The sequence below is a fragment of the Pipistrellus hanaki genome (genome assembly GCF_964339955.1).
Source record: "Pipistrellus hanaki genome assembly, chromosome: 3".
Lineage (NCBI taxonomy): Eukaryota > Metazoa > Chordata > Mammalia > Chiroptera > Vespertilionidae > Pipistrellus > Pipistrellus hanaki.
Window position 1 is genome coordinate 168,053,402 of NC_140505.1, and position 18,506 is coordinate 168,071,907.

At 39.4% G+C, this 18,506-nt stretch overlaps 1 protein-coding gene across 1 annotated transcript; it reads left to right on the forward strand.

Annotated features, from left to right (window-relative positions):
• Positions 1-4,785: 4,785 nt before the first annotated feature.
• LOC311619385 (NKG2-A/NKG2-B type II integral membrane protein-like) lies at positions 4,786-9,320 on the forward strand (the record flags this gene model as incomplete). Its single annotated transcript, XM_084877663.1, has 6 exons — positions 4,786-4,972; positions 5,332-5,427; positions 5,932-5,988; positions 6,516-6,667; positions 8,377-8,477; positions 8,792-9,320. The coding sequence occupies 6 exons, from the start codon at positions 4,786-4,788 to the stop codon at positions 8,907-8,909; spliced, it is 711 nt and encodes a 236-aa protein (XP_084733789.1). The 3' UTR covers positions 8,910-9,320.
• Positions 9,321-18,506: the final 9,186 nt, after the last annotated feature.

Consider the following 18,506-nt stretch of genomic DNA (forward strand, 5'->3'; position numbering starts at 1 on the left):
CAATATAATATACAGATGATGTATTATAGAATTGTACTCCTGAAATATGTAATTTTATTAACCAAGGTCACCCCCAACAAACTCAATTTAAAAAAATGTAAATTAAAAAACAAAGAAAATCCTGCCATTTGTGATAACATAGTTATATCTGGAAGGTATATTTCATATTTGAGTAGAAAATTATTCTATTTACTAGAGGCTTGGTGCATGGATTGGTGCCCTGGTGAGGTCCCTCAGCCTGACCTATGTGGATCAGTAGACCTCCACACCAACGCAGCCCGGCCTTATGTGCCAGATTGTCTGGCTCTGGCCTGCTGTCCAATTGTGCATGGAGAAGTGCACAAAGCAGCAGGTGGCCAGGGAGGAGTCTGAGCCTGGGCTGGGTGCTGTATCACTTCCACTCATCCTGGCCCTGCTGTGCCTGCCACCTGCCGCTGCTGCTGGCTGCTAGGGTGCACAGGGGGCGTGTCCGCTGGAGAGGCTTGTGCCACCACAGCTGCGCTTGCCAGCTGTCAGCCCAGTGTCTGGCGCCCATGTGTCAGCTGAGTAGCACACCTGGGGGAAGCTCCTGCACTGAGCATTTGCTCTCTGGTGCATATCATAGCTACTGGTTGGTTGTCTCATCATCCAGTCACTTAGGCTTTTATATATATATAGACTAGAGGCTCAATGCATGAAATTCATGCATGGTGTGTGTGTCCCTCAGACCAGTCTGCACTGTCTCCAATCTGGGATTCCTCTCACAATCCAGGACTACTGGCTCCCAACTGCTCGCCTGCCTGCATTCCTAATTTCCCTTAACTGCTTCTGCCTGTCAGCCTGATCACCCCCTTAACCATTCCCCTGCCAGCATGATTGATGCCTAACTGCTTCCCTGCCAGCCTGATTGCCCCTAACTGCCCTCCCTGCAGGTTTGATTGCCCCCAACTGCCCTCCCCTGCTGGCCTGGTCTCTCCCAACTGCCCTCCCCTGCTACCCATTTTGTGCCAGCCATCTTGTGTCCACATGGGGGAAGCCATCTTTGACCACATGGGGGCAGCCATCTTGTTTGTTGGAGTGATGGTCAATTTGCATATTACTCTTTTATTAGATAGGATAGAGGCCTGGTGCACGGGTGGGGGCTGGCTGGTTTGCCCTGAAGGGTGTCCTGGATCAGGGTGGGGGTTCCTTTGGAGCATGGGGTGGCCTGGGTGAGGGGCTTGTGGTGGTTTGCAGGTCAACCATCCCCCTCTGCAACCAAGCAGAGACCCTGGTATATGGGATTTATTTATCCTCTATAATTGAAACTTTGTAGCCTTGAGTGGAGGCCAGGGCCAGCCAGGGTGAGTGGGAAGCTTGGGTTCCTCCATTGCTGGGGGCAACCCAAACCTTCTGCTTTCTCCAGCTCCGTGGCTGCTGTCATTTTTGTTGGGATTTATTTATTTTCTATAATTGAAACTTTGTAACCTTGAGCAGAGGCCAGGGCTGGCCAGGGCAGGCGGGAAGCTTGATTTCCTCCACCACTGAGGCAACCCAAGCCTCCTGCTTGCTCCAGTTCCATGGCCACTGCCATATTTGTTGGATTAATTTGCATACTTGCTCCTGATTGGCTGGTGAGCATGGCTTGTGTGTATAGTGGAGGTATGGTCAATTTGCATGTTTTTTATTAGATAGGATATTTAACATTATTTGTTTGGGTCAAAATCTATCACTCACTATTTATTTTTCTATTTGTAATTTCAAATATACATTATTTTAAAACATTCTTTAAGAGTAAATATATATTTTTTATTTTTCCACCCCCCCCCATTCAAGGTTATTAATTCAATATGCCTTAACCATGCTTTCAATATTGAGGAAAATATTTAGTTCAGTCTATGATTGTCTAATCACTAAGTTGTACATCTAAAACTAATTAAAAAATAATATTGAATGTAAACTGTAATTAAAAAATAAAATTAAAAACAACTGAGTCAGAGAAATAGATATGTTATTTTGGAAATGATGGTGACAGGTACAATATAGTTAAAAATTTGATAATTTCTCAGAATAGTGATGAATACCATTAAATACTTACTGATAATTAATTGGGATTTTAAGAAAATTTTCTATGATAATACAAATGAAATAATAAGGATATAAGAAAAAGAAGTATTTAATGCCAAGATTTAGCAAGCTTTATCAAGACTTAGATTTAAGGTACTTAACAGACATACATTTTCCGTGTTTGTGACTGCAATGGAAACAAATGAACTGCCTGGTGGTTAAGCCTCAGTGACCCCCATATTTGTAGAAAATGAAGACAATTTCTCAGAGGAATTTGAAAACGAACACTCTAGATGACATACTTAGAGGTGTGATTGTTATATTCTGGAGATGTGTGATGTGATAAACTGATTTCAAAATAGCCAAAGTGTGAGAATTACCTTTTCAAACCTTAAGTGACATATTGATGAGGTGTTTACTTTTTCCACTATTGCTTCACCCTGAGTCTTTAAAGGGCAATCTGTGAAGATTACAGATATTGTTTATTTTGGTCCTGAATTTATGTTTTTAAATTCTCCTTTTATTACCCAGCTATGACTGGGCTCTTTTGTGAGCATCCCTAAAGGATGCACAACAGCCCATTTCATGCAGGGGGAGAAAACAAAGGCTAGCTGTGAGAAGCAATTAATATACAACAAAATCAAAGTGGAACATTAGTGTTTTTATTTGAATAATTCAGGGTAAGAAGCAACCATAAAATATGAAATATGTTGAAATATTTCTTTTTTTTATATTTAAATATATTTTATTGATTTTTTTACAGAGAGGAAGGGAGAGAGATAGAGAGCCAGAAACGTCAATGAGAGAGAAACATCGACCAGCCGCCTCCTGCACATCCCCTATGTACATGCCCTTGACCGGAATCGAACCCGGGACCCTTCAGTCCACAGACCGACGCTCTACCACTGAGCCAAACCAGTTTCGGCTGAAATATTTCTTAAAGTGTTCAAATAAGTGCCTGTAGGAAATTAATAAAGTGCATACTCACATGCATAATTGGGTTTATAAATCAAAATAATTTAAAGTGAAACCTATAAACATGAGAAGGAATAATTAGTTTTGCATTTTGTTATAATTACAAGGGGATATTTTTTTGGGGGCATAATAATATATTAATTTATATTTTGCCCAAGCTTTTAAATAGATACTTTAAAAAAGAGTTCATTGAATGTTGCAGGCCAGACATAATTTCTTACACACTTATTGAGATTGATTAAAAGCAGCTTGATTTTTACTAAAAAATCAGGATGAAGTAGCTTCTGTAAAAGTGCTAAACTAAACTTACTGATAAACAGTCAAAATACTTTATAAAAATTTGAACAAACAGTGCAAAAAAGATCAGCCTTACTAATTAAAGAGAATCCTGCTTACTTAAGTATTTTACAGCGTATAACTAACATGAAACATGAATATACATTGGAAATTGTGACTAAAATAATACTGAAGGCAATAAACATTTATTGAGAGTTTATGTGTCAGGTGGAGTGCTAAATTTTACATGCAATATATCTTACATATTATTCTATTTTTGATTAGTCAAGTAGGTTACATGTCAATAGGTACATTTTTAAAGGTCACACATTGCAAGTTTCAAAGACAGGAATTAATTTCTGTCTCTCTCACTATAGAGCCCATTGACTGGATTATTAAATTACATTATCTAGATTACTGCAATTGTTTATACAACTAAAGTGACTTTCACAGACATAAACAACCAAAGGGTCTTTCTGAAAGTTTGAACCAACAATGTTATTCCATCAAGGACCTATACTTGATCATCTTCTAGGTTTATATCATGCCCATTAAATCAATTATTTTTAAAAAATAATTTGAAAATATTTTCTTGTTTATTTTTTTTATTTTTTTTTAGGTTATAGGTAAGTTTAATATGTCATGTAACATTTTCAACATATAACATATATCTTTAAATTTTTACTTATCTCATAGAACTCATCAACCATTCAAATTAAAGACATTATGCTAACCACTTCAATAAATAAATCAAGTCACTAAATAAATGTAATTCAGTGCAGGAAATTAATATATTTGCTCCACCCTTAGAGCACTTGGTCTTCACTATGGGATTTCAAAATATTCATAAATATGGTGTCTCTTTTTCTAATAAAACATTTAATTTCTATGACAGGCATTCTAATGGTGTCAAAATACTTCTGTGACTTTAAATTAATGAGATGTTATTATTCATGTATGTCTGTACTCCTCACTAATTATGTGTTTATTGCTCCAACAAATAACATATTGACAAAGATAGAGAATATATATATACATTTAATTTTATTGATTATGGTATCACATAATTGTCCTCACCCCCCCATTCCCATCCCATACCCCTCCCCACATATGCATCCACCCCCCTGTTGTCCATGGCCACTGGTTAGGCTTATATGCATGCACACAAGTCCTTTGGTTGTTCTCTTCCCCCTACTCCACCCTCCCCTACTTTCCCTCTGAGGTTTGAGAGTCTGATTGCTGCTTCTCTTTCTCTGGGTCTGTTTTTGTTCATCAGTTTATGTTGTTCATTATTTCCACTAGATGTGTGAGAAGAGAATATATTTTAAAATGTGCTTTACTATGAGACACTTGTTTAAACTTCTAGGAAATTTAGAACCAGAACTTTAGATTCTAGAAATGAGCTCAATACTCAACCTCTACCACACCCAGTTTTCCTGTGAGGGAGCTCTACATTACACACACACCAGTTATTCATACATACACTTACCTCATCACCCACCTGCAGAGATGAATAACCAAAGTGTAACCTATGCAGAACTGAATTTGGCCAAGTCCACCAAGAGACAGCAAAGGAAACCTAAGGACACTCAAAGCTGCACTCCAGGAACTGAGCAGGAAATAACTTATGCAGATTTAACTCTTGGAAGTGCTTCCCGGGATCTTCAAGGGAGGGACAAGAAGGACCACTCCAAAGGTAACGCATTCAATAGACACACAGTCTAACTGTTCTAGTGTGTGCAGCTGGGGTGCAGGGATGTGGGGGAAAGTAGGACATTAGCTCGCATATTTATTTTCATTTGTGAGAACCAGCGCTTAAAGTTGGAATACAGAATTCTCAGACAAAAGCTGAGGGCTGTAAGGTGTAGTCTTTGGCCAACAATTCATTGAGCATTGTATCTCCTGAAAATGCAATGGCATGTTCTGAGAGGAGGATTACAGTGGTAGGGATGGGCTTGGTGTCCAAGTTTATGTATTTGATTCTCTGTATATAAACTCTCTAAACAAATGGTCTCTCTTTCTCCTTTCTCAATGTTTCCTTTTCTCTTCCTGCAGTTTCACCATCACCTCTAGAGAAGCTCATTGCTGGTACCCTAGGGGTCATCTGCCTTGTCCTGATGTCCGCTGTGGTGACAATCACTGTCATTCCCTGTAAGTAAATTTTTGTAAGATTATACAGCACTTTTCATTTTAATGATCACCAGTGCCTCTAAACAGTTCATAATATTATGGAATTAGAATTCTCATTTTAAAGCATGCATTTAGAATAAATGTGGAATGGTTATTCTGAATTTAACAAATGCATAAGTAACATAATGTTTGTAAAGAGTATTTTACATATAGTCATATATTTTGATTTCATCTCAAAGACATGCTTTAGGAGAATAAAAGACCTTATAAAGAAATATAAATTCATATTGAGATTGGTTGAACCATACTGTAAGAGATGGTGAAGTTTGGTTCTTGAGGCTTTTAAAATAGTTTCCTCTAACTCTTTATTACTGTATTAATTTTTCTTGGTAAAATCAATTTTATTACAGATAATTCTCCTCCTAAACAACACAACAACAAACTTCAAATTAAGAAACAAAAATTGTTATGCTTTATTTAGATTAATTGATATTTTAATAATTATTTTAATTTTTTTTCTTTTAGCTATTGTAATAATACCGGAGAAGAACAATGATTTGCAAATAACAAGGACCCAGAAAGGTACATAATGATTTTCAAAGTTCTGATACTAGCAAAGTTTATATTTTGTCTCTATGTTAGGCGAGACAACAATGATAATAGACTCTTTTGGGAGAACATAAATTATAAAATGAGCAATAAATGTTCATAAATAGTTATTATAAGAGAGTGGTCCTTCTTTTGCAACATTATGAAGAAATATTAATTTTAAATTGCCACACCTATTGTTGCTGTTTGGCTTAAATTTCCTACTGCTATAATATAATAAAAGACAAGTAATTTCACCATTCTTAAAAAGTAGTTTCATTCATCGACCTTTAGGACATGTATAGAGTGGATATTTTTGTTTCTGTGTTTGCATTATATGGGCATATAAATTAGGGAATATCTGGCTGACCTTTTTCTGTGAGTGAGTGTATGAGAGTTTTTTGTTTTATATGTGCATAGATATATTATGTACCTATGTATTTATATCTATGTAAGTAAGTTAATTTTTATTTTTAAAACTTCAAATTGCTATTGGATAGTAATTTATAATCTTCCTTTAGCACATCATTGTGATCACTGTCCACTGGAGTGGTTTACATATTCCAACAATTGCTATTACATTAGCACTGAAAATAAAACATGGAATGAGAGTTTGCAGGCCTGTGCTTCTAAGAACTCTACTCTGCTTTACATAGATAATGAAGAAGAAAAGGTAAGATGTTAAACATTTCATATACTTTATTTAGGGCTTATTTCAGTCAATAGTATATTGGTAGAATTCACATTTTTGTACATAGTTGTAGGTATTTAAAGTCTACATAAAATTCCACTTTGACTTCATACTATTTTTCATTTTTATACTACTAATCTCCAGTCTTGCTTTTTATAGTAAACTGTGTTTCTATAAGTGTTTGGTTTCTAAAACAAACTTTGCCATTTAATTTTACCTTCTATCAAGGATACTAAACAAATAATTGAACAGATGGATTACAAGGGCAATGGAACCATATACTTGCAAATCAGATCACAAAATAGAGTTTGCGCTCCTTAGCAGCTCTGCTCCTGTGTATTCTCTCATCATCTCTCCTGCCCTATCACTTACCCACTGTGCTGACCTTTAATATTATAGAGTCTCTTTGCTTGTTTTTGAAACTCATAGAAATGAAATCGTACAGTAACATATTTTCTTCCTGTTTCTTCTGACTCCCATATGATGTTGTTGCATTTCATCTCTCTTGCATTTATTTGCAGTTTGTTCATTTTCACTGCTGAGTTATGTGACTGTGACATTTTAAAATCCATTCTCTCTGTTGTCGTTCACTGGGGACGTGAGTCTCATGGCCTCCAGAATAAAGAGCCTTGCTGGATCCGTTAGTCTTAGTCATTGGCTCCTTTTCGCTGGTCCCACCTCTGCCTCGCCTGCCCTGGTTTCTCTGGTTGCCTTTCAGCAGGTGTCCTGGTGGATCACTCTCCTAGGCTTGCCTGCTGTTGCGGGGCAAGATTCCTCTGCAACACAGAGGAGGAATGGCTTCCTTGAGCCATGTCCTCTTTCTAGGTTGGCTATTGCAAATACTTCCTGCTGTTGGGTAGGATATAAGATACCCTGTCACTCTGTGTTTCCTAATCCTGGAGTACCGAACCTTTTACTCTTTCTCATTTCACCTTTCAGGGCTCTCCTTTACTCATGTCTCTCATTAATTAGTTCCAGAATTTATGGTTCTAATTAGCAGGGAAATGAGTCTCTGACACCTGGAGCACTGGATTCAATCAACACAGAAACAGGTCAATTGGGCTTTATCTGGTTAAAGAATGTTGTGAGACACAGAGAATCTTTTCCCCTCTCTCTTTTCCTTCCTTCCTTCCTTCCTTCCTTCCTTCCTTCCTTCCTTCCTTCCTTCCTTCCTTCCTTCCTTCCTTCCTTCCTTCTTTCTTTCTTTCTTTCTTTCTTTCTTTCTTTCTTCCACTTTCATGTCATTTATTTTCTTAATTACAATCCCTTCTTTTAAAAAAATCCTGATATCTGAGAAAATAACATTGATTTAGTCAGGTATCAAATACTTTAAGTATTTGGAAACTTATTTAAAACTCTGTTATGTTAGTTTTGTCAATCTGGGTAACTACTAAATTACATGAATCAGAATTTTTTAATTAAGTTAAGAAGAATGAGACTTTTAAACATAAATATTTGGGTTAATTTTAAATCAAATGTATAAACATTGCTGAAAGTTTTTGAAAATATGAAAAGTACTTTTAATATATCTTTAATAAAAAGTCTTCATATTTATTTAGTGTCAGAGTAGGATAAAACAATCTTATTTTGTTCTAAAAATGAAGGTTTTTTTTGAGAGAATACCCTACTTGCTTTAAAAACATAAACTTTCATGATTATTATTTAAATAAAAATTCTTTATTTTGGTGTAGGAATTTCTGAGTTCCATATTTCCTCCATCATGGATTGGAGTTTTTCGTACCAGCAGTAATCATCCTTGGATGTTGATAAATGGTTCAACTTTCAAACTAGAGTAAGTTTTAAATGCTATATAAAAGGAAAATTCAAAAAAGAAAAATTCTGAAGAGTATTATTGATGTTTTGTTTAAGTTGAATTATACACATGAAGAATGATTGTCAAAGTTGATGAAATGTTGATATAAATTTAAAGAATGACTAATTTTCCTAATAACCAACTCTTACTAATATTCTATGAAAAATATCATTACCCATTTTCAAAATATTTTCTGATTGCAGTTACATGGGAAATGCTATTTATTGCTTCATAGATTGGCCCCACACAATAACAACAACAACCAAAAAAAAATGCATTTTTCTCCATTACAGAATAGAAGACTTATCATTTGGTAAAGGTGGCTGTGCTATGCTAAATCCATATGGCCTCACATCATGGAGTTGTGGAGCTTCAAAAATATTTAGCTGTAAGCATAAGCTTCAGAGTTAAAATGCCTGAGTTTGGATTCTCTCAGGTAACTTTATTTTCATAAAATGGAAATAACATTATGATTGCATATATCTTCAAATGAATTATATCACTTGTTTTAATAATGAAATAATTTTCTATACCAATTTTTGGACAATAACATACACATCTGAAAGTGCATATATTCATTGATTTTAGTGTCTGATGTGTTTTGGTCAATGTTATATTTGTGGCATTCAACATTTCTAAAAGATCTTATGTTGTGTGAGTCATGTTATATGTGTTATCAAGAAAAGGCTAACCCATAGAGGCAGAAAGTAGGTTAGTGGTTGCCAAAGGTTGAAGGGAGATAGGAATAACAAACGATGCTAATTGGTACACTGTTACTTTTGGGGGCCGGGCACTTTCTAAATTTTGTTAGTAGTGATAGTTGCAAACTCGATTGAATATACTAAAAATCACTAACATATATACTCTACATGGATGATTTTTTTTTCTTTTGCTTTGTAAATTAAACCTCGAGTCAGCTGTTAAAAAAACAACTTAAGGTTATGTTAGAGACTGCATTTAAACTTTATATAATTCATGAAGATCTCATTTTACAATATTGATTCTTCCAATCAATATCATACTTTATTAGGCTTTCTTTAATTTCTCTACTATGTTTAAAAATTTTCTATGTTGAAGTCAAAGAAATATGATTCTTCTATAGTTATGATTTTGTAAATGGTATACTTATTTAAAAATTTCTTTAGTAATTTTTGCTGTTTTAAACATAAATGCAGTTGAGGTTTGCTATTGATTTTTCTATTAATCCTATCATTTCAAATATACATTCTTCTGCATAGTATATATGAAGAATTATTTTATTTCTTCATCCCTGGTGTATTTTTTTTTCTTGACTTATTTTCATAGGTTACAGTTTTATTTCCAATGTTGAATAGTAAGGATAGTAAAAGTGCTGTATGTATCCTCTATTTTTAAAAAATATTTCTTTTCTTTTTTAAAAATATATTTTATTGATTTTTTACAGAGAGAAAGAGAGAGAGATAGAAAGTTAGAAACATCAATGAGAAAGAAACATCGATCAGCTGCCTCTTGCATACCCTCCACTGGGGATGTGCCTGCAACTAAGGTAAATGCCCTTGACTGGAATCAAACCTGCGACCTTTCAGTCTGCAGGCCGATGCTCTATCCACTGAGCCAAACCGGTTTTGGCTGTATCCTCTATTTTGGGGGACCATATTTAAATTTTTCATCCTTAAGCATGAGGTTTGTTTTAAAGTTTTTTTTCATCAGACCTTTCTCAGATATAAGCAATTCCATAATATTGCTACCCTGTTTCCCCTAAAATAAGACAGTGTCTTATATTAATTTTTTCTCCCAAAGTTGTGCTAGGTCTTATTTTCAGGGGATGTCTTATCTTTCCATGCACTAGGTCTTATTTTTGGAGGATGTCTTATTTTCGGGGAAACACGGTATTATTCTATTGTTATAATGATGTTACATTTTTATTATTTTTGGATCAGTTGAAATGATAAATGTTTTCTCTGTATAATGTTTATGAAGGAAACTACATTTATTTCTTTTAAATGTTAAACCAACCTTGCATTTCTGAAATAAAACCACAGTGGTTATTTCGTATTGTCCTTCTTCAAAATTCAATGCATATATTACACTTAGATTAAGTTGTTTTTCTTTCATCCAGGTTCACAAAGGGTTGAGAATGAGTATTTATTTCTTATGTAGTTGACAGGTTTTTATATCAAGGCTATATTAAAATCATTTCCTATTTCCTGGAAGCCTTTGTATAAGAGTACTGTTATATTTTTAATGTTATTTTTCATTACTGATGCTGAAACCAAAAATGTGGGTGTTTTGCGTCCCATTTCTTGTCTCATGAAAAGCGAAGAATGAAGTTGCAGACAACAAGGATTAATGGAACCAGAGTGTATTGGGAGCAGCCAGTCCCGGGAGAGGAGCAGCCAGGGTTCCAGGAATAGGCCGGTGTCCAGAGCTTCCTCTCCATGTTACAGTTGGGAGTAGTTTAGTATCCAAGCTAATTAAACTCTGTTAGTCCATGTGTGGAGGCCCATATGGCCGTAAGCCACGTGGTCATGGAGGATGTGCTCCCCACCAACAGGAGGGTCAGGTATCCATTGAGCTCTAAGCTGGGCGAAGGGAAGGGAGCCTGCGGTTTTTTTTTTTTTTTTTTTTTTTTTTGTCAATTTATGCTTGCCTCACTGCCTTGTGATTGGGTATCTGTACTCTTGTCGGTCTTGACTTACTAGTAACATTCCTCCATCTTAAAGTTCATGCCTCTGGCTTGCACCCTTCCTTCCTACCCCAGAGGGTGTCTTAGTAACTCTGCCAGCTGGGTTCCTTGTTTCACTTCCTCCTCCATCTACCTAACTTTTTTCTATCTTAATGCCAGTGGGGCTTGATGAAAGCTTTAGTAGGAACATTCATAAAATGAACTCAATTCTTATACTACATGCTAGATATACTGAGGTTTCCATTTGTTGCACTGCATTTTCATTTTTTAAAAAATTTAATGTAGACATTAAAATGTACTCATAATGTGGCTTTATTATCTACTTCGTGTCTATAAATAGGATAAGGCTATTCCCCGGTTTACTCTAGATAATGCAAGATTTGGGTTTTGTTAGTTTTTTTCCAGATATTATCAATTTTATCATTTTCAATGAGAATAACTCTGACCTTGTTGTTTCTCTCTACTCTTGTTTCTTCTTTTCTTGATTTTGAATTTTTTGTGTGTTTTGCTATCTTCATTTGGATTTAATGATAGTTTTTCAATTTTTAGTTTCTTGAGATGTATGCTTCAATTTCTTTAAAAAAAACACCTTTTATTTTTTATTGTTGACTATAGAACAGATGTTCCATTTTTCCCCCCTTTGTCCACTTCCACCTAGGACTCGCCCTCTCTCCCCTTCCCTCTGGCTATCACCACATGCTGCCTGTGTGTGTGAGTTGTGTCTGTATGTTCTTTGGCTAATCCCTTCACCTTCTTTCATCCGTCCTGTCCCTCTAGGCGCCCTTCTGACAGCTTACTATAAAGCCATAATTATCAAATATTGTCTGTTCTCTTAAGTAGTACATAAAACCAACAACAAAATATTCCTAGAAAAAGAGGTCAAATTTGTGGTTGCCAAAGGTGGGAGGCTGGAGGAGAGAGGTATTAAAGGAAGATTCTCAAAATGCACAAAGTTCAGATATTAGGCAAATAAGTAAGAGATATATAATGTAGAACATGACTATAGCTAACACTGCTATAAGTGATGCAGTAGTTTCCGTGTCTGCTGGGGATACATTCAAGACTCTTAGTGGATGTCTGTAACCATGATAATACCGAACACAAAATATACAATATTTTTCTTATATGTATACTAGAGGCCCAATGCACAAAATTTATGCACGGAGGGAGGGGGTGTTGTCCCTCATCCCAGCCTGTGCCTTCTCCAATCTGTGACGTCCCTCTCACAATGCAGGTCTGCTGGCTCCCAACCACTTGCCTGCCTGCCTGCTTGATTGCCCGCAGTCACTTCTGCTGTCAGTCTGATCATCCCTAACCACTCCCTTGCCAGCCTGATAGTCACCTAAGTGCTCCCTTGCCAGTACCATTGCCCCTAATTGCCTTCTCCTGCTGGCCTGGTCACCCTCAACAGCCCTCCCTTGCTGGAATGGTCACCCTTAACTTCCCTACCTTGCCATCTTGGTCACCCGTAACTGCCCTCGCCTTCCAACCTGATTTCCCCTAACTGCTCTCCCCTGTAGGCCTGATCACCCTGAACTGCCCTCTCTTGCAGGCCTGTGTCCCTTAACTGTCCTCCCCTTCAGGCCTGGTCCCTCCCAACTACCCTCCCCTGCCAGTCTGGTCCATTCCAACTGCCCTCATATGCTGGCCTGATCACCCATAACTGTCCTCTCCTGCCGGACATCTTCTGTCCACATGGGGCAGCCATATTTGACCACATAGGGGTGGCCATCTTGTGTGTTGAAGTGATGGTCAATTTGCATATGACCTCTTTATTATATAACATACCTACGATAAAGTTTAATGTGTAAATTAGACACAGTGAAAAATTAACAATAATAACTAATAATAAAAGACAATGATACACTGTAATGAAAGTTTTGTGAAAATGGTTTCTTTCTTTCTCTAAATATCTTATCATTCTAGAGGCCCAGTGCACAAAATTCATGCAAGGGGTTCTGCCCTCATAGCCTGGGCTGCCTTGGCCCTCGCAGCCCTGGCTTCATCTGGACGGTCATCCTGCTGTTTAGTCTAATTAGCATGTTAGCTCTTTATTATATAGTATTGTAGGCACCTTCTTTTTACTAATAATTATGTGAGATGATATAATGCCTATGTGATAACATAAAATGAGGTGAATGATGTAGATACTGTGATATAACATTAAGCTACTGTTGACCTGTCAGTGCATCAGATGGAGGATCATCTGTTTAGGACAGTGGTTGGCAAACGTGGCTTATGAGCCACATGCAGCTCTTTGGCCCCTTGAGTGTCATAAGGCCACTTCTTCAAAACAGACTTGCCCAGGCCAAAAACCTACTACTGCGCATGGGCCACCAAGTTTCAATCACACTGTACATGTAAACCCGCACGTGGTATTTTATGGAAGAGCCACATTCAAGGGGCCAAAGAGCCGCATGTGACTCACAAGCCACGGTTTGCCAACCACTGGTTTAGGATGATGCTAGATCATCAACTCATAGCAATGTCAATGGTTGGATGTCAGGAACATACCATGCCAATGGTTAGGGATGGACAGTTGAAGGGTATTTTACAAAATACTTTGTGTGTGTGTGTGTGTGTGTGTGTGTGTGTGTGTGTGTGTGTGTGTGTGTGTGTGTGTGTGTGTCTGAATTACCTTATTAGTATATATTGAATATGCCAATAGAATTATTCTGATAACAAATTAGTACACATACTCACACAGAGAGAGATTTATATAGTTACAGAACCATTTAGTGCTTTGTAAGAAAATGTTCCTGAACATGTAAAGGATATGGGAAGTCATGTGCACAGTTGACTTTATAATCTTCAAACTAGGAAGTGTGGTAACATAAAGTTACCAAAGAATGGAGTCTCTTTCATGACTTAGATAGTTTTGCGTTTATATACATTTCAATGAGCATTTCAGCTCCTGCGGGTTATGAAGCCTGAACTGACAGTTTAAAAATCACCTGCCCCGGTATCCTAAGTGTAGAGCTAAAGAATCCACTCTCCTTTCAGAAGATTACAATATAGTAAAAGACAGATGAGTACTCAGAGGGGCTCCAGAAATGCCTTTTGTGTTAACTAAGGCACACATGTCACACAGAACTCTGGTCATGTCTGAAACCCTCTGGTTTTACTTCCTGCTTGACAGAAGTTTAGATCAAATTCTGCTAAGTTATTTTATTCCTGTTAACAAATTTACTGACTTGGTTGCTTTGGAAACAAAATCGCTCCCATGATTGCAGGTTGACAGTTGATCACTGCCATTCATGCTTCTTTTCTCCTGAAACATCTAAACTCTGGCCACCTTTCTTCCTGCTCTTCTGTGCTCGCAGACCTGTATCTAAAGTCTCTACTTCTGTTTGAAATTCACCCTTAACCAAGGGAACTAAAATCATCAATGTTTACAGAGCCACCAACGTTGCATATGGGGCAGTTGGTTTCTCTCTGTAGCTCATCTCTGATAGACAGCACCTGCTCTGGTCATCTGAGCCATCACTGGTTCCAAAGCCATCACTGGGGCATTAATAATGAGATGTCTCAAACAGCAATGCGAAGTCTCATCACATCAGCCTATGCCATATAATCTTTTTCATATAAAATCTCTCCATATAAAACCCTAATATGCAAATAGACCAAACGACAGAACAACTGAACAACTGAACAAGCTGTCACTATGATGTTCGCTGACCACCAGGGGGCATGTGCAGAACATAGCAGGTTTAGGCCACCAAAGGAGGGTGTAGCAGGTGAACAGGGCATTAGACCAAGGTGGGGTTCCAGTCACTGTCATTGGGACAAGCCTCTGGTGGTTACTGAAGATTCTTTGCTCCCATGGTTCGCTGCCCTGCCAGGCACTCACATCTACTGCTGGTGGTGGCTATCTTTCACCTGCTCCTGACACTCGGTACTGGCCCCAATTGCTCAGCAGCATCAGCAGGTGAGTGGTGACTGTTGGCCATGATCGCCCCTCAGGAATTCTCCACCTCCCTGTGCTCCTGAGGGGCAATTGGGGCAGCAGCTGCCTCTTGCACCTGCTGCCAGTGATGTCCCCTCTTGTACCTGCTGCAGGCACCTGGCACTGGTCCTGATTGCCCCTGAGGACTACTCCACCTCCCCCTGCTCCTGAGGGTCAATAAGGCAGCAGCTGTGGCTGACACCTACTGGCAGTGCTGGCCCCACTCACAACCACTGCTGGTGCCAGCCCCAATTGCTCAGTGCTGTCAGCACACAGGAGCAGTGGTGGCAGGAGTGGAACTACTGGTAGAGAGGTGACCAGGGGAGGCAAAAGGACAAGCCAGGTGGGGGCCAGAGGATAGGCCAAGATAGACCCCTGTGCTCACTGCAGCCTTGCAGCCCACAGTTTCTTTCAAGGTGAACAAATTCCTGCACTGGGCCCCTAGTGCTTCATATAGTGTAGCAAGCACTTCCAGCACACATTTTTGGTAATTTGTTTTGTGTCTCAGCTAATGGCCACACATAACCTTGCTGCTTGCAGGCAATAATGACAGCAACAACAGCAAAAATGCCACTCATGTTTTTATTTTTTTATTTTTTATTTTCTTTTTTTATTATTTTTTTTAAGAGAGGGAAGTAGAGAGAGGGGGGGGGGTGGGAAGGGAGAGGGAGAGAGAGAAAGAGAGACCATCCATCAGTCCTTCTGAATGTCCCCCACCAGGGATTGTGGAATCTGCAAGCTTTTGGTGTATAGGACATGCTCCAACCAACCGAGCCACCTGGCCAGGCCCATAAGTCACTTTCTATAAAGAGAGCAGCTAGGACAGGTTGCTTTGTCTTCCCCATTCTCCACGTTTTTCTTGGTGATGTAGAAGTTATCACCACAAGAGCAGAGTAGAAATAGGTCTCCAGTTCCTCATCCTATCCCCTCATCAATTTGGTGGAACATTGCCATTGCACTGCTGTCAGATGAGGGCCCCAGGGCCCAAAGCAATAGGGATGGGCCTAACTTCCGGATTCCTGCCCCAGCAGAGTGTGGTCACCATGCACAGGCGCAGGAACTATCAGCAGAATAGTTTTGGAAGAACACTATTACTGGAAGTAGCTGTGTGTGTGTGTGTGTGTGTGTGTGTGTGTGTGTGTTTCCCCAACTCATCAATGTGTTGCTGCAAAGTTGTAATCCTTCGGTGATCATATGGGTAACGTTAACGCTGCATTCCATGGCATGATCTTATGCATACGTTTTGTAAAATAAGGCTTGCTTGAACCCAAGCACTGCAATGTCACAGCAGTCTGTCTTGCAGCTTGCAGCAGTCTGTCTTGCAGCTTGGACAGGTATTATGTGATTAGTGGGCGGGTAGAGTATACAGTGTGAATACACTATATCCTCCTTATTTTCTTATTTGATCTGTATGAGAAGATGGGTGTTAGTTGAACGTATTGTGGCGATCATTTTGCAGTACATGTATATCAAACCACCGTGCTGTAAAGTTTTGTTTCTTTTGATGTGTATGTGTCTTTTAACTTGTTTAATATATGCAAATTAGGCCATGATGCCTTAATGGGTCATGACTGGACAGGAGGAGGTTGCTCACATAGGTGAGGCCTTGAACAGAGATGGAGACAGAGACAGGAGAGGCCAGACAAGCCGCTGTGCAGTGGCAGGGATCAGACACAGATAGGTACAAAGAGGCTGGCCTGAGACATCCTGCTGTGGCTCTGGCAGGCCTGCTGGAGCTGAGAAGGTCAGGGACAGGGTGGGGGGAGGGGCAGGCTGGGAGAGTAGAGGGGAGCCCATCCAGCAGCCTCACAGGCCTATCACAAGCCCTGAGAGAAAAGGGCGGGCCGCCCACCCCTGCCCAAGCCTCTGTGGCTGAGCACAGGCCCAGAGTAAAAGGTTGATAGCAAATCCTTTCAGTATAATCGGGGCATTGGAGGCCCACAGAATGATCATTTCCTTTTCTATGAAACACGTAACTCTGACACACTATTTACAATTAACCAAGTTCCATTTACTTTCACATTTTACAGCCCTGGAAAGTTACATATAATGATCAGCAAAGTGAGAAGATGAAAAGAATTTTCAGGTTTTTTTAAAGATGTAACTAATTTCTGTCTAGAAGGCACACCAATTCAAAAAGTGATGGTTTTGTTGTCCTGTAGGGTTTGAGCCAGATGGTATCTAATGTAGCAGTTTTACTTCAGGCTTTCATCTTTGGCAATCTCCTTTGAACAGCATTTTCATCCTGTCAGTCGCTTCACTGAGTTACAGAACATTTGCATCTGCTATTATATATTTGAATAAGAATTATGTATGTAACACATGCACAATTTTGTTTTGACACAATAGAACAAAGGGTCATTTGATTCTTCCCTGGAACACAGAAAAGCACAAACTTGAGTCATTGGTGTGGCTTAGGCTAATTTTCCAAATACGGTTAATAAAATTCATGTAGGGATCTTCGCAGAGCCAAGTATTCTCTCTTTCAGGCCTACATACACAGCATCTCCAAGGAGAAGGCCCGTTATTCTGTGTTTTGTTTTGTTTTTTAATACTCACTAGAGGATATTTTTTCACTGCTTCTTAGAGATAGTGGACCGGAGGGAGACAGAGAGGGAGAAAAAGAGGGAGAGGGAGAGGGAGAGGGAGAGAGAGAGGGAGAGGGAGAAGGGGAAGAAGAGGGAGAGTAAAAGGGAGAGTGAGAGGGGGAGAGGGAGAGGAGGAGAGGGAGAGGGAGAGGGAGAGGGAGAGAGAGAGGGAGAAGGGGAGGGAGAGGGAGAGGGAGAGGGAGAGGGAGAGGGAGAGGGAGAGGGAGAGGGAAAGGGAGAGGGAGAGGGAGAGGGAGAGGGAGAGGGAGAGGGAGAGGGAGGCTCCCTCCTGGCCGAGGGCAGGCTCTCACCAGCAAACCAACCTCTGTGCCTGAGCTGCAGAAGAAACACCTTTTCTGACAGCTCATTAGCTAAGCTCCCTGTATGCTACTTGCAGTATTCTTGGTAACTTGGGCAATTACAATCCAAGAAGGTGATCTAGGGTTTTTCCACCTCACTCCTGGAGGAAAAAAATGGAAGTCTGCTGCTGGAGGGGCTAATAAATTTCATATCCTGGCCTAGTGAGTTTGCTCAGTGGATACAGCCCTGGCCTGTGGACTGCAGGGTCTGGGTTTGATTCTGATCAAAAGCATGTACCTAGGCTGAAGGCTCCTTCCTGGCCAGGGCCTGGGTCTGGGCTCATGCAGGAGGCAGCCAATTGCAGTGTCCCTCTCACAGTGCTGTTTCCCTTTGACTTCCCCTCTCTCTTCCACTCTCTAAAAATCAATGGAAAGATAGCCTCAGGTGAGGAGAAGGAAGGAAGGAAGGAAGGAAGGAAGGAAGGAAGGAAGGAAGGAAGGAAGGAAGGA